Below are 27,173 nucleotides of genomic sequence, written 5' to 3' on the forward strand. Positions count from 1 at the left end.
TCACTTGTTACAGGTTGTCACTTTTAACTGTACACTAAAAAAAAAATCACATTTTCAAGTTAACATTATCTTATTTATTTTAAGATTTTTGTTAATGAATATACTATTACCTACAATTCATTACTCACTAATATTATGATACCCTCTCTCTCTATAAGAACATTTTAAAGTTCAAAAGACCCACTTTTATTGCTTCTTTTCTTGTTAGTTAGTCTATAGTTATTTTGGTCAGTAAATACAGGTCCGCTATACTTTCTTTTTTGTAAGATCTTCTATTAATAGTATTGCTGTATTGTTTCATTATTATATATTACCATTTTTTTTATTGTATTTTTACTATTGATAGAAATTAAGAAATGTTGAATTAACTTATTCGTAAGTACCGTAAATCTTCTAACCCACACTCTAATAGTAACCCACCTTCTAATACTACCCACCTTATAAGTCAATCTATAATAATAACCCACTCTAATAGTAACCCTTGGGAGTAGAGTAACAAAAACTAATGATGCAGCCATATTTTGAAAATAAGGAGATAATGCATGTTGATCTCGGGAGTGGGGAGGATTGAGTGTCTTTTAGTTTATAAAATAAAGTTTTACATAAAGAGTTCAACAACCAAATTTGTTTATTCGTATTGTTTTATTATTTTGCTATGAGTTGCTGACTGGGAAAGTTGAGGGTGGGTTACTATTTTCATGTGCCTAATATTTTTAAATTAGTAATATAGTAACCCACTACTCTAATAGTAACCTCCCCCCACCCCTTCTAATAGTAACCCACCTTAAAAAACAATTAAAGAATATTAACCCAGGGTTACAATTAGAGGATTTACGGTATTCAAACAAACAACTACATTATAATATTTATTCCAATACGTACATTATACGCTATAACACGTATAATACTATATACGTGCATTTTAATACATTCATTAAAATAACATGTAATGATACAGTATATATGAATATTCTATCTGTTTGCTGAAATAATGTTTTTTATATTTTTTTTTCTACTTGTTTTTTCTATTTATCTGTTATCTATTAAACATGCATTGAATAGAAATAATCTTAATATTAAATGTGAACGAAGCAAGAGCCATAAAAAAGCTTCTAAGTCAGCAAAATTCTGGCCTATTATTAGATCGATTTGAACTGCAAACTTTGTATGACTTTGATGGAAGTCAAGTGATGCGGCTGTTAACAATTCATTTTTTCCGAATAAGTTACACTTAAAGGTAAGAAGATCATGACCTTATCCAACAATATGTAGTCAATCTTTAAACCGTCAATCAAGAGCAGCATTTATAAAGAAGATGTTTTGCATTTGGTTCGGTCTTTCATTACATGAAGTACACAAATGTATAATTTCTTCAACATCAGCCTAAAACGGCTATCACCTGTTCATGTTATGTAAGAGAAGTAGAAGTAACACCTTCAACATCACCTATAACCAATTCCATCGTTCTCCATTTTAAAAGTTGGAAAAGTATAAGTAGAAATACACAAACAACAACAATTATATTATTAGAATTGTCTATTTACGGGTATTCATATCATTTTAACCGACGTTTGTATCGTCCTACACATCCTCTCCGTCACCTGCAGGCATCCTTATTCTGTTGACATTTATCATTGCCATCATTGGTTTGATATATTTTACATTTTTTTTTATTCAGAAAATAAATGTACGTTAGTGGCTTTGCAATTTATTTTATTGATCAAACTAAAACAGCCAGGCCTACTTTACTCTAACTATAGTATTCCTGTAAAACAGCAGTAAGCCAGACCTACTGATATTCAATGTAGGGCCTAACACGTGGACCAATTTGAAACTGTTTATTCAATGAGATTTCTCCATGAGTCTAAATCAATGTAATATGTGGTGGTGGTAAATTATAAATAAAGCATTATTAAAGATAGGTCTAATACAAATATGTTACTCAACAACATGTTGAAATGTGGGTTACAAGGTCATGTCCTTAAATCATGCCATGTTTACAATAAACGCGAGAGGCTATTTTACGAGTTATACATTTCACCAATTATTTCGAATATAATTATACACATCAAAATGTCAAGAAACATATTGCAATTCTTATGATTGTTTTTAGTTGGATCCAACACATGTTATCTATCTAATATCTATATATCTTTTCATCTGTAGCTGACCTGGATATGAAGCGCTTTTCGTCATTATGACTGACCTGGATATTCTGGATAATTGCATGCAACACTATGGTTCTGGTAGTTCTCCCAACCTTACGTTCAGCGGGGATTTAATCACACAAATTAGCCTGAAGTCCGTGGTGCCCGTATCATAGGAACTATGATGTTCCTCAACCAAGTCTTCCCTGATACACAGACGCACATTTCCCTTTCTGTATCTTGGCTAAGTATCATTAATATTGAGAAGAACTATGCCATATGTGTTAATACAGCAACGTTAATCTGGTGACGATATAACATATTCATTTGTTGTATCCTCTTTTTCATGATTTTAAATAATATTAAATAATAATCAGTATATTCTTCACATTGATCATAATGTAATAAACTCGAAACACTAAGCAACTCTGCTTACATTATCACGGAAAAACGCTTATTTTATTAAATGCATATTAAGTTATGCTGATCGAACTTTCAAGAAAATTCTTACACACACAGCAACTAACTTTTAGATGGAAACCAGTTTCTTGCATTTATATTCAGTTGATTAAAGTTCAAAATTTGAAAACTGAAACGTCAGCAACTTTCTTTGGTTATCCGTGATTTATTAATTATCATACGATAAAAAGTTTAGAAACTATAATGGATGATTCCAAAATATTAGCCAATCAAAACCGTAGATGTGTAACTCTTGAAGTTTATAAGAGAAGATTTCGACACTGATTCTGTACTGGGAAACCTGTTATTGAGTGAGGTTTTATCAAGGAACTTCTTCAACATTTTGCTCGTTTTATATTCGTAAGTACTTTTTTTACTTCTATGATAAAACTAGACAAATTTATGTAGTTTATTCTTGGTGTTCCAATGATTTTCACATGTGGGTTTTAAATATAGCAAATGTGTGTAATGAAATATATAATTTTCATAAGTTTGTATTATAATAGCCAACTTTAGTTTGCAACTGCGAGTTGGTATTGCCTGTCTATAAGCTACTAGCGACAATTTTTTGATTACAAAGACTGTTATTTGATTCACTGAGTTCATAAACCTCGGTAAACTATGTGCATGGCCCGGTGGTATACACTAGCAAACTCTCTGAGATACCTTTTTTCAACGTTTGCAGTGTAAACCAGTTAGGCAAACTGCAGAAAACCAGTTTACAAAAATTAGTTTACTTTCTGACTGAAAAACTCAGCAAATTGAATAGTTAACAGTCTTTGCGGTGATGTTATTCCCCGAATGGACCAAATGACAACCCCAAGTATAAGTGTAGATAAGCAACTGCTTGAGTTTTCAAACAAAAGTAAATACTGTCAAATTTGCTAGTGTTTACAGTTTGCCGAAGTTTCTACAACTGGTCTAAACTTTTGAAAGCTTTTCGTGCCAAAGTTTATAAACTAAAGTTTTAGATCTTCATTTAAAGTATTTTCTGTAAAAATTGAAATTATTTTTTTTTTACATTTTAAATCAAACTTTTTTCTTCTCTCGTTGCTTCTGCTTCCTTTCTATTAGACTACTTTTTCTCATTTGTTTAAAGACACAATTAATATGGAACAAGAATTTCAATGTTTAATCAAAATTCAGTGGACAACAATTTATAAGTCTAAATTAAAATAAATTATGAAAACTTAATTATCAATATTTACTGTCATTTTTAATCAATTCAATTTAATTGCCTTGACATGGCAAATTTGTTTCAATTGTTTGATAAACAATGGTCAATACGATATATATAATTAATTAGATGTTTTGCCCTACTCTGACGTAATTTGTACTTTATACTAAGTACATTTGAGAATACTAGCAAAAAAATTCGCAAGTAGTTCTCGGGTGAGACTCCAACCCACGACCTCCAGATGACTAGCCTGGCGTTCATACCTCTAGACTAAAGTACAAATTACGTCAGAGTAGGGAAAAACATCTAATTACTCAACTCCCTGACGAAAAACTACAATTACGATATATAGTTTTTACAATGAATGGTTGTATTGTGCTGGATGTGTTTTTCTAGTTTGTAATTTTACATACAATTTGGCCGTTGGACCACCAAATGTAATAATATTTTTAATGTGCAATAAAATTAATAATAATATTTCTACTACAATGGGTTCCTGCAACTTTCTATAACTTCTTCGACATTGGACATTACCGTTGATGAAATTCTAAAAAAAAAACGACAAATGAAAGACTCGATTAAGAGTTTAACATTTATACTGAACAGCGGGAAAAAGAATCATAACGAAAAAAGATAATTTGATTCTCTCAACTCAGTAGGCCCCTATTCTAAAATAAGAACTTTATTCCTAACCCGACGGCATTTTACATAATCATCTGGATATCAAACCTAATCATTTGATGGTGCCTTAGATATTATTATCTTAATATACGTTACAATACTAATTCTATCTATGTTCAGCCCGTCTTTTCATTCACAAACTTATCAGGGTGTGTGATGAGAACTGTGTTATAATTGAAGAAAGTGGGTGGAGACATCTGTAGTATAATTTCTGGTCCAATATTATTTCCTGTTTTGAGGAGTTAAACCCAATAAACAAGGTTAAGCTCTATACAACATGACCGCAAAATTAGTTAAAATGTTGGGTTGTTTTAATGTAAAAGTCGTGACCTTTCATTGCAAAATATTTCGGTCCTGGCTCAAGTTTACTTTCTGATGCATTCATTTCATTATCCTAACTTCTATTTATGTTGTTATCGGTTCTGTAACACTGTGTGCACTATTGCTGAAACAGCGGCATGATAAAATAAAATAAATAATAATTTGGGGCATGGATCCCTAATATCAAGAAAACTTCAGTAGGACAGTATTTCCATTATTACTATCGTTGCAGACTTGAAACTCCCGTCGCAAACTTCTGTTTTCACATTCTAATTCTAAAGCTCTGTTGTTTACACTATCAAATACAAACAAATATGATGTGCCCATATATGGAAAACATAATGATGTCAATGTCATATCATTACCATATTTGGGCACATCAAACTTTCTTTGTCAAACTAGTTTGATAGTGTAGACTGAGCTTAATTCAAGTCTAAAACCATATGCATTCTCTTCTCTAAAAAATACGGGGGAAATGTTGACTTAAACTTGAACTTTTCTGGAATAAATTCAATGTTAAATATTGTCTCTTGGAACTTTTGAACTTTGTTAACAATCACCTCATGTTTAACAAAACTGTTGGCTTTTCTAAAAAACCTTGAAAACTATACCAATGACGTTATTCCTGAAAGACATTTCAATGAACTTCGTTATTTTCTCCCATGTGACGTCATTAAATACCCTGGATAGAAGTCGACAATTAATATAGCAGACAAATCTTCTAAACGAATTTGAACGCTCTAATAAATTATTAATGTTACTTGTATTCCTCTAAGACCAAACTATTTAAACAAAACACTCGTTCTTCTATACCTAATAATATAATATAAAGATTTATATTCAAATCTGAGTTTTAAGCTCCTAAACATACCAGTAACTAAAATAATTTAAAATGACATTCGGATTATGACCAGGCTGCATGAAATGTTCGCGCAAGGTACCATACCATTCTTGTCCTATTAATTCCTATATAAAATAGTCAATATTTGACTCCCTGGACATAAAACATGTTCACAAGGGGGAAAAGAATGGGACACTACAGCAGGGAACCTCAAGCGAAAATATAGACAATCGGACCAGCTCTATCAGTATCATAAATTATTTTAAGCCTCGTTGTCAATAAAAGTTGTCAAGTATTGTAAACAGACAATTATTAAATTAGTTTCCCTTGATGAAAATAAATCTACATTAACATGTGTCATAAAACAAGTATTTCTATCCTATTTAGATTAAACCAATTTTTTTATTAAATAGGTATATCGTGATTAAGAAGTGATATCTTTTTGTTTTTAGAATTGCAAGAAAGCCTGAATAAGGTTGCTTGCGAACGCAACATCAATATGAAGGTTTTCGTTTTATTATCGTTAGCAGTTGTTACAGCTGCTCAGGTGGTAAGTCTTTAATAATCATTATTCAAATATGCTATAATATCGCCGATTATGGTCACCTCTGCCTTTTTGTCGTGTTCTTCTAATGTATATTAGCTTGAAAGAAAAGAATCGTTTACCTTATATTATTCGTTTATGCATGAAGTTTTCATGTTCAATTTGTTCGTATATGCTATCACGTGATCAAGTGATCAGGGGTGTGATTTCAATAATCAATCAATGTCGGGCTATTCCATGGTAGCAACAAAATAATTAAAACGGATAATGATACCTCCGCTTGGGTCAAAATGAATGAAATTAATATTATATTGTGCTTTAACTACTTCCATGTGTAGTTAAATGCATTTGACACAATAACCTCGGCTGTTTAAATCAGTCACCATCTTTCAATGTTTTTTTGGAATGGAAACAATTAAGGCTACCCATCTTAAAATCCAATATGATAGAGGCCAATAGCCTCACGGTGGGAATTTATGGTCACATTCAGTGTTAAAATTTGTGAAAACTCGTTTGATGAATGATGCTCCTTCATTCTAGTTTGTTTATTGTATAGTAGGCCTACAATAATAATATTGTCTAGGCGCGCCTAGGCCTAGGCCTATAGGCCTATATAGTTGTAATTTCAATTTTGAATAGGCCTACACTTTCAAATGTATTTTCATATTATGGACTATAAAAGAATTTTAGTATCGGTATCAGTATAACCATATTACATTATTAAAATTATTTAGTTTTAGGTATCTGTCTGTAATGCACCTTGATTTTTTTTTTTTGTGATAAGGCCGCTTGGTGCATGTATGTAGGCTACATACTTTACTAACTAAAGGCATGACGTAATTTATATATGGGTATTTCCCACAGTCAAGAAGTAAAGCGCGCCACCTTCAAATTTCTAAAGCTTTTTGCTTGCTTTTACCCTTTTTGTTTTGTTGGCCTACAAGCTATTACACTTCAAAGGCTTCGAAGTAGCTTTACTCTAATAAAATTGACTGGTAAAATATTGTTTATGAATTACTACAGTATCTCCTCACAAAGGATATTATATCCTAGAAAATGTAAGTAGGAAAGTAGATAGGAACCCAAAGAAAGTAAGAACTAGCCTAGTTAGGCCCAGCAGGTAGTCAAAACGTCGTAAAGAAAAAATCACCGGCTCAACGGCGGCCCAACCGATCATATGCCCCGGCCTACTATAGGCATAGGGATAGGCTTGTCAAGCTAGGTAGGTAGATTAGCTAGCTCGGAGGCTAAAAGCTAGTAGTATAGCCTAGTCATATCCACTGAGAAGCTATCTAGCCCTAGCCTAGCGAAAGAGCCTGCAGTGCAGTATCCGGTTTACGATGCACGACCGATTTCTTCTGACACCCAGTATCCCCTGAGCAGGGAGGATCTGGGAGTTGTCTGAGGCTGCAGTGACCATATGAAGTTTACTCCAGTGGCCTACCAGACAGAGAAAAAAGTTCAAATGCAGGGTCGCAAACAATAACATATCTATCTAGCCTAGAACGACTAGCCTAGTAGTCGTATATTATGCACTGTATATGCAACATATATTTAAATTAAAAAGTATTTATTTTTGTTTTTAACATATTTTCTGTAGTTTCCCAAGATTGACAGAGAAACTGATTGTGAGTATGCGTTAGATCTGTTTTTACATTTGTTGTGATAGGATTGCTTGCTTTAGACTAAATTAGTACTAAGTAGACCATCTTTCTTTTGTTTTACAAGATTAAAAAAGAAATTGTCTTTCTTTCTTATTTAAAATACAAAAATCATCACTATTCGGCATACACACATGAATCCGTAAGAAGTACTAGACAAAAGACCTAGACGATGACATGATTTAAATTTAATTTATTTTCAGTACTTTGCCAACCATGTTGGAGAGAGAAGTCTCGCATACAAACCTTTGTCTTCGGAAGCTCACCAAAGTACATATCCACTGAGCATGTACCTCTATGCAATGTTGTTGGCCTCTATGAGCCAATGCAATGCTCTGATGGACAATGCTGGTGCACTACCAAGTGTGGTATGGAAATACCAAACACTCGCATGCAAGGCTCTGTCACGTGTAGTAAGTATTTTTTTAAGCAAAACTGTTGCCATGATTTGAACGATTTGCACAATTTCAAATTGTGCAATGATTTCATTGCACAATTTTCTTGGTTTATCAAATACTGAAAATGTGTTAATACCTATTTCAAATTGCGCTGTACATTGCAGGTGAAGCATTGCTGGCAACATACTCTGCACCATGCACAGGTGTAACAGCAATACCAGGTTACACCCCTGCCTGTGACGAGAATGGCTTCTTTCAGCCGAAACAGTGCAATGTTAATGAGTGTTGGTGCATTACAGTATGTGGACAGGAAGTCAGTGAAACTCGTACTCCTATTGGACAGCCATTAGACTGCAGTAAGAACTTTCCTCAATTCAATTTCTTTTATTTCGGAAATATTCTAAAAATTGTCTAGTCTATTTCATGCTTAGCTTACCTAAATGTTTTTATGAACACTATCAAGCATAACATAGAACCATGCATTTCAAATACTTTAGCTGGGATGTAGCTATGTATATTGGCGGATGGGGGCTAAGGTTGGGTGGGCTTAGGCTAATAATTAAATCCATGCGTTAGGACCTGTTTCTGCTCCAAAAACCTATTTTATGTATTATTTGATGGATTATAAACTAATTTAATTTTGTTATGATTTTTATTTAAAGGTGCAGTGATGCAGAACCGTGTGTCAACTAGCGAGCCAATCGTGGCCTCCACATCATGTGCTGATGGATCTGCTCCTCTTAATTGTGACCAACAAAACATTTGCAATCGATTGACATGTAACGGGTACCCTAGTGCCATTTGCAGACCAAATACTTGCAAAGGTTGTATTATTGAGTGGTTCAACAGTGAGAATTCTAAACTGACATGTACAGATAGTAAGTGAATTATTGGGAAACAATGCATTTAAATCGATCAGAAGTGATAACAGTCTGGTTGTATTTTATTCATTTCATTTTTACTAATGACACTTACTATCTATTTGCTATGTTACCAGTGATGATGGAGTTAATTAGTAGTAAAAACTCCAAAATGTTTATCCACTAGAGACCTACTAGGCTGATCCTGAATATGGACAGGTCCTCTGATCCCCCATTTGTGTATTTTTTACATTTTAAAATGGGGTACCAGACCTGACTAATTCCCCTTTTGATCTGTATATAAGAGTTGATGGAAGAGAACCTAAAACTGGCAAATAAATATCCCCTTTCTGCAGCAGTATGACCTTACTATATACACCTAGATCAAGTTTAGTGTAAACATGTTTGTTCTGGTCAGTGCGAGGTCAGTAAACAATGTAATTGTCATCCCTGGACAGTTGTTTGACCTCAAACTACTCTGAAATGATCATTTACACCTCAGTTAACATGTCCCTGGCCTGTAGGTTATTCATATTCCATTAATTTCTTCATTTGTTAAAATTTTACAACAAATCTATTTTATTCCTTTATGCTTAAGTAAACAAAAGATTCAAATTGCAAATTTGCTCAAATAAAGAAGTTAAACCAGGGGGTATAAAAATAATAGTATTGTTATACCCCCCTCGTTAAACGGTTATAATATTTCAATAGAATAACAGCGATTAAAAAAATGTGTTTATTGGTAACTTTCACGCTACATTGGATAATAAGAATTACATTTTCTTGTACAGCCATTGTTATGACTGTTTGAAACGTGACTCTGGTTTAAAATGATAACCTCTTTAATCACTATCTCATCTTGTTATCAAGAACTGTAGACGTGTTTCAGGTGTAATAACCTTCACTTTGTGTTTACTCCAATTGACCTGAAACATACTATTTATTGTAACTGATAATGTATAATTAACAACTCCCTGGTATAATCATTAAGACCTAGAGCAACCAAATATGATTTTCTCTTAAATCATATTTATATCTAACAATTCAATACATGGTCCTCTGATACACAGTACTGATACTGATGTACTGTAAATATTGCATAAGTATTTAAAAACTTCAATCAACCAATTAGAAAGCTTAATAATCAGGGGCTACACAATTACTTTTTTATCAACCTCATTGGTCATAGGGTCAAGTAAATTATAGTCGAGCTGTAGCTTGGTGGTTAAAGTGTTTGCCTTCCAATCCCAGGGTCCAGCATTCAATCCTGCTCCAATGCCAGCTAACTCATGGCTCTTTCAACTTCACTACTTAATCCTCAAATGAAACTGAGTTCATAAGCATGATAAATTATAAAATAGTTTTAACCATACTTGAAATTGGCGAGTTGCTCGCTGTTGGATGCGTTTGAAAGAATAAGGAGTAAATAAATATATGGTAGTTGCTTAATTCTTCTTCATTCTCCTTCAGTATAGGTTCTATACTGCGATTTGACTTATTTTGAAAACAAAAATATATTTTGGCATGAATGATGTGTCATACCTATGCTTGAGCTGAAATTAAAACAGCCAATGGTTTAGCTCGTAAATAACATGTCTAACTTCTTTACCATGCAAACACTAACACAGAATCTCCTTATAGTCATATTGGTGCACAACATGACTAGTATCTTTTGTTATTTACAGACAAAGCTGGCCGTTGCCCCGCATACAACCTCATTGCTCCAGTAGACCAATCAGATTGCAGCTTCAGGTGCAACTCAGATGCTGACTGTAACGGAGCACACAAATGTTGTAGCACCGGCTGTGGCACCAAGTGTGTTGTAGCTAAAATGGGTAAGCAAGTATTTAATGTTGTAGCACCAGCTGTATTACCAAGTGTGTTGTAGCTAAAATGGGTAAGCAAGTATTTAATGTTGTAGCACCGGCTGTGGCACCAAGTGTGTTGTAGCTAAAATGGGTAAGCAAGTATTTAATGTTGTAGCACCGGCTGTGGCACCAAGTGTGTTGTAGCTAAAATGGGTAAGCAAGTATTTAATGTTGTAGCACCGGCTGTGGCACCAAGTGTGTTGTAGCTAAAATGGGTAAGCAAGTATTTTATGTTGTAGCACCGGCTGTGGCACCAAGTGTGTTGTAGCTAAAATGGGTAAGCAAGTATTTTATTTGCAGCATAAACATTTCCTTTAAGCTCTGCTTACACTATCAAACTAGTTTGACAAAAAAGTGTGATGTGCCCAAATATGGTAGTGATATACCCAAATATGATAGTGATATGACATCATCATGTCCATATTAAAAGCAGCCTATCGATGTGGTGGCATTAACTGCAATGTGGCAGAGTTTGTAGTGATTATTGTTATTACGATTATTGTAGAAAAATGGGGAAGCTGTCCAGCCTCAAAGTCATTCCTTGACAATACATGTAGCTACAGATGTACCTCTGATTTTGACTGTCTTGGAGATGAGAAGTGTTGTTCCAATGGATGCGGAAAGGTCTGCACACAGACCTTCAGGACTGGTATGAAACAAATCTAATGTTAAATGGCTCATAGCCGCTGGTTCTGACTGCCAAAATAACTCAATTATTTTCAATTTTGTGTTAACCTAATTTCAGATAAAATGAAAATATAAAAAAAATAAATAAATAAATAATTAGATAAGTAGGTTATACTAGAATAGAAATGTTGTTTTATACAATATGCAGTTACGGTAATTTTATGCATAGCTGACTTATGATATTTTCGCTCTCAGAAAATAGGTTGTACACTTGAAAGTTATCCAATCACATCAAGTTGTAGCTCTTATAAATAATAATAATAATAATGATAGTCTTATATAGCACTAAATACCAATGTTTCTAAACGCTTTACGATCCATAAAATATCCTAAGATAACCAAAATTGATGAAAAGCAGAGGAACCATTTACACTGCTTTATCAAAATGTTGTTTACCGTTGACTACAGCTAAGGTAGGAACATGCCCAGCTCCTAAAACCTTTGGTATGATGCAATCCAACTGTGCTGTTCAGTGCCGCTCTGATGAACAATGCTCATCTACTCAGAAATGCTGTAACACAGAATGTGGTACAACTTGCAGTGAGCCAGTCACCATGAAAACACGTAAGGAAATCATTGTACTGTCTATTTAACAAAATGTAATATATCTTTTTAGGAGGGCCAGACTTAAAAAATTTGGCTTATGTGTCTTTATCACACAATGTATTACTTTGATGAATACTTTTACTCACACATTACAAAAACGACAAATGCGTAAGCTTTAGTCAATATATTGTAATTATATTCAAGCTGTAATAAACAGAAGAGGAACGTGTCACATGAAAGTCAACTTACAGTGTGTATGGTACAACATAATAAATGCATGATATTTCTTATTAAATTATCAATTAAATCCATACTCTTGTTCTTATTATCTTACATCACATAGCTAGTATATGTGTTAACATTCTCATTTAAAAGGAATAATTGAAATTTAACAGTAGGCCTATAATTATTCCTGTATCTTGAATTTATATATATATAATATATAAATCCAAAGGCAAATTACTGAAAAAATGATGATGCTGTGGCTATCAGTGCCTGAATCTCAATAGAGATACAAAAAAAAACATGAAAAGCTGATAAAGTAAAACAGCCAGAGCTTTCGGGTAACACTAGCCCTTCATCAGTGCAATATGTAATACATACCTATACCTACAGTACAGGCAATACTGAAGAGTATAACATTGTGTTCACTAATGGAACGTCCACGATTGGCAGCTAGGCCAACCATCTATTTAACATGCCTTGTCTTCCCACAGCATAGGTGTACAATACCCATAGTTAGTACACCTCAAATAATTATTGTATATAATATTTAAGATAACTATCAACTGAATCTAAGCACTAATTACATTGCAACAACTTATGATCATCATGACATTGGACAGGTATAACCTGTATACTATAAAGATGTTTTGGTAAACACATACCTGTAATGAACATAAAAATGAACTTGTCATATAAAATTAAAACTAGCTGATCCTTTAGGGTTATCTTATAGCATAAACTATTTTTTTTAATAGTTTTTTTTTCAATGGGGGCTACAATACCTTTTATTGTTTTGATGTTGTGTGAATAAATGGATTTTTGCAAGAACATTAGCATGCCAGATTAAGTAATATAATTATATGCCTGAGTCACTAAAAATGGTAACTCTCCATAAACCATCTAGCGCATCCCTAATTTAGTTCATAATAATTGCATTCTACCACCAGTGGTTGTATTTATCGTCACACTTAAGTGAGATATTTCTTTTGAATATTAAGTATTTCACTTAGATTGAATTCCCTTAGATAGGAGATTTGTTTTTAAAGGGTAAGGTTTTCCTTAGTCTATTAAGTGTGAATGGTGCATACAGCCACAGGACTTTTAGCCAAAACATGGGTATCCTCCATTGTGAGAGTATTGATAAACAGGAAATATTAAACCGATAAAACATGATATGGCGGCCTCAAACATTGCAAAATAGAGACAGTGACTAACTAGTACCATCCAGAAATTGTGTAATTAATAATGTTTAATGTAAGCCATTCATTATCTCATTTTAGCCACCTTGTTGAGAGTATGTCCTGCCACTATTCAAGATGTGAGCACTTGTAGTCGAACCTGTCAAACTACATCTGATTGTAGTAATGATGAAGCTTGCTGTACCACACTCTCTTGTGGTAGACAGTGTATCAAGGCAATTACCTATACATCAGGTAGGGAATCTTTAGTTTCTGAAACCTTGTTTTTTTTTTTTTGCAATCCTGTTCCATATTTGATTAGATTTTTAAATAAATAATTTGTAATTTTGCCTTTTAATGTAGTTGCTTGTTTCTTCATATATATAAGAAGAATATCTCACTTAAGTGTGATTGTTGAATACAGCCACTGATCTTAACCTAATGTCCTATCTTTTGCATTATAATGTATGATAATGCCTATGAAAATTGCTCTCTTTTTTAAGCTCCAAAACCATGTGAAACTGAGAAAACAAACAAACCTACAAAAACTCTTGGAGGAACAACTGTCTCACTACAGGGTGTTCACACACCAAATTGTGGCCCAGGAGGTTACCATACACCAAAACAATGTGATTCTACCTCTGGTCTATGTTGGTGTGTCTCAGCTTGTGGAACTCCAATTCAAGGAACTCACACATCTGGACCACTTACATGTAGTAAGATAAACTGCACTTTTATTATTATTATTATTATTCTTTTATTTCATATAAAACATCAAAAAAACATTAGACACCACCATGCCACAAGTTACCACTAGTGGCCAAAGGCCAGATTGTGGGTAACTTTTACATGCATGTACCTAGACCAATAAAAATATACAAAATAGAAACATACAAAATAATAAATTATACAAAAATGAGTGAAAATCAGGCGTTAAGCAGGCGGATAAAATAAGGGATTGGGCTGTTACTGAAACGGGCGGTTCTGGATGGTAATTGTGAAATGTTATTACTATTACGGAGCAACCTCCCATGACGTTCAAACCGTGTCACCGGTAAAAGATCGGCAGAATGAACAGTCTGAGATATTCCCTTGGCAAATTTGAGACTGTGAGCTATTCTCCTATCAGTAAGGGATGAGATGTTACAGACCTTTAGAGCTTTGTCATACGAACTAAAATCCCTTCCCAATATGGTACGGCATGCTCTGCGTTGGACAGATTCTATAGAGTTGCTAAGCGATTTGGTTAAGCCGGGGTGCCATACAACATCGGCATATTCAAGGAGGGGTCTAATATACCCACAGTAGACAGAGCATAGTTCATCAGGGTTGAAGCCAAATTTCTTTAGACTCCTTAAAATAAAAAGCTTCCTATTAGCCTTGAGGACAATATCCCCAATATGCTTATCCCATTTTAAGTTATTTTGTAACGTGACTCCAAGTATTTTAGCATGAGTGACAAATGCTAGTTCGTTACCCCCGATATAAATTTTATTTTCAGGAATATTCCTTTTACTAAAACATATTTGTAGTGCCTGGCATTTAGCAGGGTTCAGGTCCATAATATTCCTTTTACACCAATCATGAAACTCATTAAGATCATGCTGCAAGTGACCTGGTTGTGTTATCTTACGATTTTCACTTTTCTTACATTTTATTTATTTCTTAAAAATGTCAATTGAATTTGAATTTATATATATAATGTACAGTGCATGGTTAACATATTTACACAAAATGATATCACAAAAATTAGATGGGAAGCATACATATAAACAATTTCAAAATAACCAATCTTTATTTGAAAATATTAGTTTTTTTTTATCATAACCAACCTGGATAAAATAATGTGCTTACAAAACTGGGAACACTCCTTGTAAACAAAATGCAATAATTTAATCAAATGTTTAGTTATTTTATTCAATAATTGTTTTAAGGATATGATGAACCACCATGCCGAAAGGAGTACCAACATTTAAGTTCCATTGGCTTCGGAGCCAGACAAATATATTGTCGTCAAGATGGCTTCTATGAGTCTCGTCAGTGCCACGGCTCAATATGCTGGTGTGTCGACCGCTGTGGTAATGAAATCAAGGGAACAAAGGGATCAAGATCCACTGTAACATGTGGTATGTAATACAGTAAAAGAAACGGATAAAATATAATGTAGTTTTCGATATCAAATGCTAGATATGGCGAAATATAACAAATATATTCTTACAAGTTTTTGTGAGATGGATTTTTAATTTATTATTATTATTATTTATTCAGGCAAAAGATACATTTTACAAAATATAATACAAATCAACAAATTAAACAAACACAACGCAAAAGAAAATATAAAATCATAGTCACTAGCTGCCAGGAAAGCACAAAAGCAGCCTAAGCCACTGTCACCAATTAGGTGTGTACCTCCAAAAACAACATATTTAACATTATTTTTGTCGGAATTATAAAATGTTTATTTCCATAAAATGCAGTAAAATTTACAAAAATTTGGTTGAACACATTCAATAAAATATATTAATTAGATGCATAAAATTGTCTTGAAAAGAATTCATATGTTTATTATTGTTTATTGCCATAAAAATACAGTAAAATATTCCAGTATATTTTCAAAATGTGGTTGAAAACATTCAATAAAGAAATTGGAAAAAACATTCACAACAATAAAAAAAAAAAATAGCATAAAAATATTATACATTGCTTAATGGATACATACATACCTTTTCAGCCACAGGCAATTTAGGATAAATTATATGCTGTTAACTGATTTATTACGATATTTTTATTTGATAATATCTCCCAGAGTGCCCTGGTAACGAGCATGCTTGGTTATGTAATCCAAGTCCATGCGACTCTATCACATGTGATACATACCCTAGTGCTACTTGCCGTGTCAACTTCTGCAGTGGATGTAAAGCAGAATTTTACGTCAATGATGTCAAAGTTGAATGTGATACACGTACGTTATTGAATTTCCTTTTCTTTTTTTTGTATTCTGTATAGCTTTATTGGTCATGGACAAAAAAACTGTAATTTATAGAGTAGAGCCCCTTTTATAGGGACACCTTCAGGATCCAACAATGTATCTCCTGAGTAGGGGCTGTCAGTGGCTGTAGTGTAAACATATATTGCCCATTTCACAGAAAAGTATCCCCTGAATAAAGGTGTCCCAAAAGATTGATTTGATATCAATAATAATAGAAGCTAATCCATGACAAGCTATAAAGACTATGTCAATGTTATAGTGAGAATAAAAATGTATTTATTATTTTTTAACAGAAAAACCATTAAAAAACAATCCATATAAATGTTGGTTTTCCTCATTTTAGCCAAGAATGGCATGTGCCCAATCGCTGATCATGTCCGCCTTCCTCAGGAATGCACCAATGAATGCACAACTGATTCATCATGTCAAGGAACCAAAAAATGCTGCGAGTATGGCTGCAGTACAATCTGCGTCAGTGCAGAACCACAATGTAAGTCTGACTTACCAAATTTATTTAAGGGTTCAAATCTGTGCTCCATAATATAATGTTAATAATAATATAATAGTAACTTGTAGTGCTCAATGATTGGCATATTTGCATAGTACTAAATCCAGGCTGAACCATAAAATACCACAAGTTTTTTTTGTGGTAAATCCATCGTTGCTCTCTGTGTGTTCCATTGTGCTGGTTGCAATACATACTGTAGGCAGGTCTTGTTGGTCCTTTGTGCAACATGTACACTTTATAGAACACAGTTCGAAAAGGGTAGGGGATCATCTCCCGGTGTACTGAAACAAGTCTAAGGACTTTGTTGGTTGTCCTTAGTGCTAAACACTAATAATAACACAATACGTGCTCTACAAAGCTGCATGGGCATAGTTATGCCACTTACAATATACTTGTTTGTTCTATTTTAACATGAGTAAACAATAAATGAATTATAATTGTTTTTTAAAACCTTGTACACATGGATTTTGTTTTATAGTGAAGAACGGCCAATGCCCAGCCATTCCAGCCGATTACTATGGAAGCTGTACCAGTGAGTGTGCTGCTGATAGGGACTGCAATGGCAAAGCCAAGTGTTGCTTCAATGGCTGTGGACGAATCTGTATGTTACCTCAACAAGAAAGTGAGTACTCTATATAAATGCATGAAGCTTTTCCATAAATTATTTAATATGAACCTTCCAAGCCTTTTACTTATTGTTAGATATATTTACTTAGTATAAATATTCAAGGGAATCCAACAACAGGACACTGAGCTCGCCTTGCCAATATAAGAAGTCGTAACAGTCCTTATGTCTGGCTGCGACAAATACCAACAGTACTGTACTACTATGTACATATTCTCAGCGATGTTGTCTGTTATGGGGTGTGGGACTGATCATGTCGCAGCCACAAATAAACCCTTTGTTTCCAGAGCTTGGTATAGTCAAGACAATTAACAAATAAGTTTTTTTCTGAATGCACTGGATCTTCTATGATCATTTGAGGGAGATTTTATAGTTTCATAGAATTTAAGAAGCAAATTTAATTCTCTTGTATTAATATTTATATTACAATATTTTTCATTCATATTTTTCGAATCCTAATATTTTTGCATTTTATCTGTTAGCCTTTGTTGGTCAGTGTCCATTCCCATGGGCTGATGTCAGTACATGTAATGGCTACTCCAGCTCATGTGTCCACAATGGAGACTGTCCAACCAACCAAATGTGTTGTGAGAGTGGTTGTGGAAAACAATGCAGAGCTTCTGAAGGTGTTACATCAGGAACTACTACAGACACTAACAAAGCTGTTGTTACAACCAACGCCTTCTTGAACAGTAAGATGAACTGGATTTTTTGGTCACTATTATGTCCTTTTTCAATTTCTGCTTAAGACTGTAATTTATTTTACTATGAAATAAACATGCTTTTAAATTTATAATTTCAGAGAAGACAGGAATGTGCCCAGCTGCTAAATATCTTCCTTGCTCTTACGTGCAAGAATGTGCTGTGGATTCCGATTGTACCGGAGAAAGCAAATGTTGTAACAATGGTTGTGGATTTGTGTGCACTGGACCATGGACCAGCAGTAAGTATTATGATGTATAACATTCAGAAAATATTGGTTTACTTCAAGAAAGGTAAAGTTCTTTATAAATTTGATTTTGTTCATTTCAGCTAAATATGGTGTCTGTCCACGTGCTAGCGTGCAAGATGTTCTAACCAATGCAGCAAGCTGTACAACAGACATGAACTGCCCAGGCAACAGGAAATGTTGTAACATTGATGCTACACAGAAAGCTTGTGTCAATGTCTGGGAAAAAGGTAAGATATGGTTCTTTCACCAGCTTCCAGGTAATGGTGATAGCACTCCTGATGGTTCACAGGAACATGTACCTTCCATATTGTTTGATTGTCAATTTGAGTGCGTGATTAGTGAAACTAATTATATTTTAGAAAGATGGAAATATTTAACTTTTAAAAGGTTTTGATCATACAAATCAAATCAATCTTTTTATTCATCAATACAATACACATAACAAAATGAAAGAGTAATACATTTAATGTAGATCAAAGAGACCTCCAAGAAACCACAAGGAGGAGGCCCATTATAAACTAGTTTCAATAATGTTGAATGTGGTGCATGATAAAAAATAAACAACGGCAATTACCAATCACCATTACAATAGTACTATGATTATATTTGCATATTTTGTAGTAACCAGTGGTCAGTGTCCATCATATACCAGCCTAGAGGTGACATCATGTGTGTATACTGATGAGTGTGCTACTGATGTAGACTGTTTGATTTATGGAACTGGTAGAAAGTGTTGCTCAACACCATGTGGTGGCACCAAGTGCAAGGTTGCTGATGTCTATCCATGTAAGTCAATATCTGTACACTGATGTGATGACCCTGCTAGGTTTATACAGGTTGCCTTTCCAGAAATATTGTTCCTGAAAACAGAAAGAAAAGGGATTGCTATACAGATAGGTATCTACATCACCACTGTTAGTTTGTTTAGAATCTATTCAGGTCGGAAAAGCAGGCGCGGATATCAATTTCTTAAAGAATTGTAAAACGTTCGGCGTTTTTCCCAGATACATTCTGGATTATAAATGTTCCTCAACTTCCTATCTTGAGTTGAGCACACACTACACCACTTTCTCTTGTGTGAGGTCCTAAACACGCCCTTGCATATTCTGTCTTTATGTGTGTATCTTACAACCATTCACTTCTAGAAAATTAAATAAATAGTTATGCATGAATGACTTCCTATTGTTTCCAGCATGTATGTACAAAGGCAAACAATACGTCCACCAAGACTTCTGGTCGCCAGACAGTTGCACAGTCTGCAAATGCTGGTCCGGTACTGCTAGGTGCACACAGAGGAAATGTCCACGCTACGATGCCACTAAATGTCAATCAGTCTACCGTGATGGTCAGTGCTGTCCAGATGTATACTGTGAATCACAGAATGTCGTCGGTCAACCTGCTGGTAAGCTTAAAATTGCATTGGTCAACCTGCCATTGAAGAAAATGTAGATTTGTACATGCAAATATTTTTTCTGTAGATGGTTTACTTTTGAATATCTATTGTAAGAAAAATGTTTAACTAAGCCACTATTTGAGTAGATCATCCTCCATAGTGGCCACTGGCCTGAGGTTGTCCTCCATTTGTGGTCACTGAGGTTGTCATGGGCTTATAGAGATAATGTTGTTATCAGAGTTTAGTGGTGCATAATCCTCATAAAATTCACAAAAATCACTCTTGATTACACATTATGTTGCTATATCATATCTTCACTTCTTTTTCATATTTTTTTTTCTAGTAAACTATTTATGATATCTTCATCACTTGTAGTCTTCTTGTCTTTCTACCCAACTTTGTAAAGTTTAAATTATCTACTGGTTCATCTTTTATAATTCATCCCTTGCTTGCTTGATACATTTTTGTTTATTTTTTAACTAGTAAAATGTACAGATCAACAAGGACTTAGCTATCAGAATGGCGATGTGTGGTATCCTGATATCTGCAGTGAATGTCGATGCATTGATGGTCAAGTATCTTGCTCCAATTACAAATGCTTTACTGAATCACCACAGAATACAACTGGATGTACAGTTATCAACGTCCCTGGAAAGTGCTGTCCTGAAATCAAATGTCAAGACAGTGAGTGTTAAATGGTTAACTTTAGTTTCTAATGTTACAAATTTAAATATGTTGTAAGCATTAATAAATTAAAACACTACATTTGCAATGATTCCATTATATTTAGAGCCTTTTGAAAAAAAAAGAGATTAATATATGTTCTTTTTATCATATCTGATAGGTTGTGACTTCTGAAAGGAATCATCACTAATATGTTTTATCATCAAATAATTCCTATAATATTAATCCACCTAAACCTAAGATTAACCGAGCCTTCTTAAAGCTCTGTCTACACTATCAAACTAGTTAAAAAAAAAAAAAGTGTGATGTGCTCAAATATGGTGGTGATATGCCCAAATATGGTAATGATATGACATCATCATGTTTGTCTTATTCTTAGCCTGTGTTGACCATGCTGGAAATCTACGATATGAGAATGACCAATGGATGATTGAAGACTGTGTGACCTGTCGATGTTTCAATGGTAAAGTTAGCTGTGTTAGTGAAGTTTGTCCAATGCATCATGACCCATCATGTGAACTGAGGAAGGTCAAGGGTCAATGCTGCTCAGATGTCTTCTGTCCAGTGACTATTAGTAAGTTACCTACCTGCGTAGAATCTTGTAATTTTAGTCAATCTATTAACAAATAAAATCAACATTCTATTGGTTTGAGTCGAGTGGCTGAGCGGTTAAGACAGGGGCACTGCAAAGCATAGCTATACAACTGGCACAAGTTTAAGGAACCCTTGATCATTGGGATAAGGAATAGGATAGGAATATTTACTAACAGCACAGTTGTACATTTCTTATTAATATTGTTTTTGGTTTTTTTTTAGATCCATCTAGGATGTGCGTTGACGGTGCCAACTCATACGGTGATGGTACCGAGTTCACTCGTGGAGCCTGTGAGAAGTGTCTTTGTATGAACAGGGTTATTGAATGTCAAACAATTGAATGTGCCGCTGATACCAACCCACTCCTTGCTAACTGTTTGAAGGTCAACATTGAAGGAAGATGCTGTCCTGAGGTTGTTTGCAATCAAGAAGGTATGGTGCAAAATAGGAAATTTAATTTCCACTTTTGAATGAACTTTTATATTATGAAGCTTTTGATTTTGCAGCAACCTAGGACTAGGAAGTTGTCATATGGAGGTACTATTTGCAAAATTTAGTTTTGCAATTGGGTCAGGCCTAATTTGATTGATTGTCCATTGATTGTCTGCTATCAGAAAAATGATTTAATGGATTTGAATCTTTATATTGGTGATGTTTTTCGGAGAAAAAAAATCAATTTTACAGAGCTTGACAATACTTATGACAATACAAATGACTTCATAAGTCATGCATAATTTGCATAAAGACCTAGATCATTGCAAATCGAAAACGCCATATTGTCACAGATGCACAAACCTTATGTGCAGTTAAATAGTGTATGGTGATATGATATCCCCATTCTTTGCATTTTGGCTGTGCAGTGTAATCATCTCCCAATTTTAAATTACTTATTTATCTTTCACTAGCTGGCTTGTGTACCCATGAGGGCAGTCAATATTTTGACAGCGAGACCTGGCAACCAGATACCTGCACTCTGTGTACTTGTGAAAAAGGAGTAACTAAATGCCATGTGATGTCATGCCCACCAATCAAACAAGGTTGTACCGCTCAGTTCGTTGATGGTAAATGCTGTCCACAAATCACATGTCAATCAAGTGCTGTCAGTAAGTTAAGCTTAATATGAGGTTTAGATATATATACATAATTACACATACTGTAGAACCACTATTAAGGGGACATTTTCCGGGCCTAACAAAGTTTCCCTTTAATAGTTTGAAAGTTCAAAGTACAATTAGTGTCAATTACTTAGGATAGGAAAATTCTCAATTTTTAACATAACCAATTTTGACGTTTGACTCCAACCCCTAATCAGTTAAAATTGTAAATTTATAGTCTCCAAAATAACATTATTGCCTGAGGAAACACATGAAGGCTGATTAAGAATGTGATCAACCGTTTTTTAACTTAATATTTAAAATTTTAATTATTGTCTGAAAACAAAGTTTTCAAGCAATGGCATCTTAATTTCGTCTGATACTAATTTGGCTTTTTTAGCTGCTCTGTGCTTTAATGAAGGCACCTGGAGAAGTGAGGGTGACACTTGGAACCAAGGCCGATGTGATGTCTGTACCTGCACTGGTGGTGTTGTCACCTGCAATCCAATGACCTGCCCCAGAGTTCAAGCCAGTGCTGGTTGCCATGTTGTCCAACATAATGGATTCTGCTGTCCTGTCAAAGTTTGTCGAGGATCTGGTGAGTTTAAATTTTACAGGATCAAATAGATATTATACTATCCAATCGAATGCGAAATCAACTGTGCATTGTTATTATTTATAATGTCATGTAAATTACAATTATTCTATCTTTTTTTAAATAGATATGCAATGCGTCACTCCAGAGTTAACTATTGCCAATGGCGAAAACTACACCATCAGCAACCCACTACCAGCCGAGTCAGGCCATGTATGGTACTCACCAATGACTGTAACTGAGCGTGCTCACTGCACCTGCAACATGGGACGCCTAACATGTACAAGAAGTGCTTGCCCTGTTGCTCAGTATCCATGCACTGAACAGCCATTAGCTGTTGGTGCCCAAGGCTGTGCAAGCATTACTTGCCCTTTTGGTAAGCTATGCCAAGTGTTATAGAGTATCTTTTTCAATTATATTTAGATTACCAATCATCTGAAAACGAGGATTTCAGCTTAAAGTGTTAATCTCTTTCATATTTTGTTATTGTAATTTTATATATTGAGTTCATCTTGTGTTTTATGACATACTTATTTTGATTGATTGTTATTTCAGTGAAACCAGGTGTATGTCCATTCCCAAGACCAGGATTCCTAGGCTCATGTGATAACCAATGTAACTTAGATTCTGACTGCCAAGGTGCTACCAAGTGCTGTAGTAATGGATGTGGTACTGAATGCTCTACTCCATGGAGAGAAGGTAACCAATCATTAAGATTTAAACATGTAGCTACAAAAAGCTTAATATGTGCTAGCAGGCTAGGTGTGGGTGGCAATATTTTAGATATCTGACAACAAAATGTGATGTGCCCATATATGATGTCATATTACTACCATATTTAAGCCCCAAACTAGTTTGATAGTACAGACAGAGCTTTATAATCAGTAAAGTTCAGCTGAGTGGAAAGTCTTAAAATATTTCCTAATTTTGAGTCAATCAACTCTATTTGTGTATGCAGGTGATTAAATGTTGCGATCCAGATCCTGACTCTTTTTTAATATATTACTAACTAATTCCATTATTGTCAAAGGTTGTGTTGATGAAACAGGAAGTGATCGAACAAGTGGTGATGTCTGGTACCAAGATCTCTGCACAATCTGCAAGTGTGTCAATAACCAATCCATCTGTGAGGAACAGCAGTGCCCCGAGGTACCTACTGGCTGCTCAATCAAACTGGTTAATGGAAAATGTTGTGGAGAGATTGTCTGCCAACCATCTTCCAATGCACAAGGTATACTTTTATTTAGAATTAATATACAGCTGATGACTGTGAGTTGTATTGAATATTTGAATTCAATAAGAACAACAAACTTATATATAGCTTACAATGTCTCTTTTATAAAATGCCTTTTCTAACTAGAAACCAACAACGAAATTGAAGGTAAATAGACCTAACTAGCCTGCTTATTAGTAAAAATGAATCCTCTTGTAGATTTTTACTTACTGGCTTCACATTTTAATTTTATTGGACCAGAGTATTTCAAATATACCATTCAATCATCTTGACATTTTATTTCAATCTCTTATTTTTCCCCACAGTTGTGACCTGTAGCTATGAGGGCCAGACCTACATGCCTGGCAACACCTGGATCGTTGACAGCTGCACCAGCTGCCGATGTACCCCACAAGGCCGTACTATATGTGACAAACAAATATGTCCAGAAACAAGTAACTTTGGCTGCCGTATGTTATACGTAGCTGGAAAATGCTGTCCTGAGAAGGTCTGCAGAGAACGTAAGTTGTAATATTGCCAAGACATGGCACAATGATGTTAAATGATACATTTTAAAGTTGATTGGCATAGTACAGTCACAATACAACCAATAAAAAAGCAGTACCTTATTATTTTCCAATTCAAAAGGACACTTTTTAAAATATATGAATACATATATTTTTTCTTTATGTCACAGCTAAAAGCTGTCTGTATGATGGTGTCTACTACCTTAACAGCGAAAAATTCTATGTTTCTGCCTGTGAAGAATGCCAATGCTTAAACGGTATTGTGACATGCCAGAACCAGACTTGCCCCACACCAACAGGAATGTGCACTTATGAAACACCAGTTGGTGTTGATGCTGATTTCAGTTGTTGCAAGAACATCACATGCCCTCTAATCGGTAAGTTTTTATATGTAATGAACAAAAGATAAGATACAGTATCTATATTGTTGTTTGTGTCTTTATTATCATGAGCAATATAACAATGATATGATCAAATTTGAGGACATAAGCGTATCCACCTCTCCAAACCAGTTTCTGTACATTTAACTAATTTCTAACATGTGTTTTCTTAACCTTTTATTAACACTTTGACACCCAAGACTTTACTGTAAAACGGTAAAGAGTGTCTCGAAATATCAAGTCGCAGATCTATCCAAGTTTTCTATATCTACAGAAATGTTTTCAGATTTTCGAGTAGGATTCTTCATCTAGAAAACTCATCTCATCTTCAAAAAGTGGGTTTTATTAAATATTTCCCAATATATATATAGTGTGTAAAAACTTGCTTATTTGATATTCTTATGTTATTGACTATCATTTTTTTGACAGCTCCTGGTCAGACCTGCACATACAATGGTATGACATATAACTACAATGAATTGTTCATGCGTGATGCTTGTACCAGTTGTAGATGCAATGCTGGTGAGGTTACCTGTACCACTACCTCTTGTCCTCAAGTGAATCTTGAGCCTGGTTGCCGTGCTGTTCCAGTTTTTGGAAAGTGTTGTCCTCAAATCACATGCCGAGATGGTAAGTAATGGAAAGTATGATGCGAATAATTAGTTGTTTGACATGGGATCTGCCATATCTACTCAAGGATTACAGTTAGGTTGAAAACATGATGAGCCTAGCAAAGAAAATAATTAACAGTTTAAAATTAAAAGTTTAATTAAGATACTTAAAGCCCAAAATTTCCATGGCCCTAAATTTTCGCGATTTTACATTTTCAACTATTTCGAATGTAAATAAACATTTTAGTTGAACAGTGGGCGATGCATGTGTTTAATAGATTCTTAGATAGTGAACACCCCCATAAAATGAATGTACTTTACCAATTTTTGTTTGTTTCTACAACAACAATGGACGCGACGCCGGCCGGATGGATGGATGTGAATCTTTAGAGAGCTTGCGCATGGTGATGGTATTTTTTCTACGCACAATGTAGAATAATTTTTCAACTTATCTTATGATTTAATGGACAAAAGACTCGTCAAGCAAGTACGCTATACATTAAAAAAAAATTTACCTAAGAAATGTCATAAGCTTTTTTATTCCAATTGGAACATTTTTTTAGCGATCAATCCTCCACACACGGCGGCACACTTCTTGATCACTGAGGAGGAATTGTTTTGAGCGAGGCGCAGGCTGAGTATGGCCTAGCATTTTCGGTCGGTTGCAATTTATTTTAATGTTTTAATTACATCTGAACAAACAGTATAATTAATCGGGGATCGTAAATGTTTCAAAGAATACACAATCAAAAGTTTATCGTAACTATTTTGCCTTGCTAACTAAGCCTAGGCTAGGCCTGATAGATCGACTGTAAAAAACCTTACTGCAAATTTTGAAATTTTCGCGGACTTTTTATTTTCGCGGGCTCTTTATTTGTTGTTGTTGTTCAATTGCAAAAGTAGCGAAAATAAAAGGCCTGCGACAATTTTGGGTAATTAACTTGTTTCTTTCAGTTCATAGCTGCATTGAATCAGGAGTTGAGCATCTAAATGGAGAACAGTGGACCAAAGACAAGTGCACCACTTGCCGATGTGACCATGGAATGATGCTTTGCACCAAAAGAACATGTCCCATGCCAAGACCTGGTTGCCAGTATGACCTCACTGCACCAAATCTGAACCAATGCTGTGGTGACATCAAATGCCCAAGAAGTCCAGGTAAGTTGGACAGACAGACAAACAGAACAAAAAGACTAAGACATTTTCCAATTAAAGCTTGATGAATACTAATATGATATGTTTCAAATTAAAGATCACACTATATTCTAAAGCACATTTTAATCAAAAGAAAACCTTTTGAAGAAAAAATGTAAACAACAACTATTTGTATACCATTTTATATGATTTATTATTATTATTTATAGTATTTGGTAAATTTTCAATAATTTTATTTATTTATATTGGGTTTTTTATTT

The 27,173-nt window shown here is 34.4% G+C and overlaps 1 protein-coding gene across 2 annotated transcripts in view; it reads left to right on the top strand.

Moving 5' to 3' along the window:
• The first annotated feature begins 2,907 nt into the window (after nt 1-2,907).
• The window catches only part of LOC140052739 (uncharacterized), a 63,944-nt gene continuing 39,678 nt past the window's right edge, over nt 2,908-27,173 (top strand). Inside the window, exons 1-32 of one of the 2 annotated variants that reach the window (XM_072098437.1) lie at nt 2,908-2,966; nt 6,079-6,176; nt 7,771-7,798; nt 8,035-8,244; nt 8,394-8,585; nt 8,892-9,107; nt 10,775-10,924; nt 11,463-11,606; nt 12,053-12,208; nt 13,696-13,848; nt 14,097-14,309; nt 15,528-15,719; nt 16,400-16,555; nt 16,926-17,072; nt 17,569-17,712; nt 18,198-18,407; nt 18,518-18,658; nt 18,748-18,894; nt 19,289-19,453; nt 19,860-20,069; nt 20,544-20,744; nt 21,124-21,318; nt 21,561-21,770; nt 22,244-22,441; nt 22,833-23,030; nt 23,155-23,403; nt 23,583-23,726; nt 24,058-24,258; nt 24,567-24,761; nt 24,938-25,144; nt 25,577-25,777; nt 26,713-26,916. In XM_072098437.1, coding sequence (XP_071954538.1) covers nt 6,126-6,176; nt 7,771-7,798; nt 8,035-8,244; nt 8,394-8,585; nt 8,892-9,107; nt 10,775-10,924; nt 11,463-11,606; nt 12,053-12,208; nt 13,696-13,848; nt 14,097-14,309; nt 15,528-15,719; nt 16,400-16,555; nt 16,926-17,072; nt 17,569-17,712; nt 18,198-18,407; nt 18,518-18,658; nt 18,748-18,894; nt 19,289-19,453; nt 19,860-20,069; nt 20,544-20,744; nt 21,124-21,318; nt 21,561-21,770; nt 22,244-22,441; nt 22,833-23,030; nt 23,155-23,403; nt 23,583-23,726; nt 24,058-24,258; nt 24,567-24,761; nt 24,938-25,144; nt 25,577-25,777; nt 26,713-26,916 — 5,428 coding nt within the window. In that variant the 5' untranslated portion in view covers nt 2,908-2,966; nt 6,079-6,125. Of the gene's footprint in view, nt 2,967-6,078; nt 6,177-7,210; nt 7,229-7,770; nt 7,799-8,034; nt 8,245-8,393; nt 8,586-8,891; nt 9,108-10,774; nt 10,925-11,462; nt 11,607-12,052; nt 12,209-13,695; nt 13,849-14,096; nt 14,310-15,527; nt 15,720-16,399; nt 16,556-16,925; nt 17,073-17,568; nt 17,713-18,197; nt 18,408-18,517; nt 18,659-18,747; nt 18,895-19,288; nt 19,454-19,859; nt 20,070-20,543; nt 20,745-21,123; nt 21,319-21,560; nt 21,771-22,243; nt 22,442-22,832; nt 23,031-23,154; nt 23,404-23,582; nt 23,727-24,057; nt 24,259-24,566; nt 24,762-24,937; nt 25,145-25,576; nt 25,778-26,712; nt 26,917-27,173 lie in introns of those variants that run through there. The other variant, XM_072098438.1, reaches the window with a different exon arrangement.

This window comes from Antedon mediterranea, chromosome 6 (assembly GCF_964355755.1).
Source record: "Antedon mediterranea chromosome 6, ecAntMedi1.1, whole genome shotgun sequence".
Classification (NCBI taxonomy): Eukaryota; Metazoa; Echinodermata; class Crinoidea; order Comatulida; family Antedonidae; genus Antedon; species Antedon mediterranea.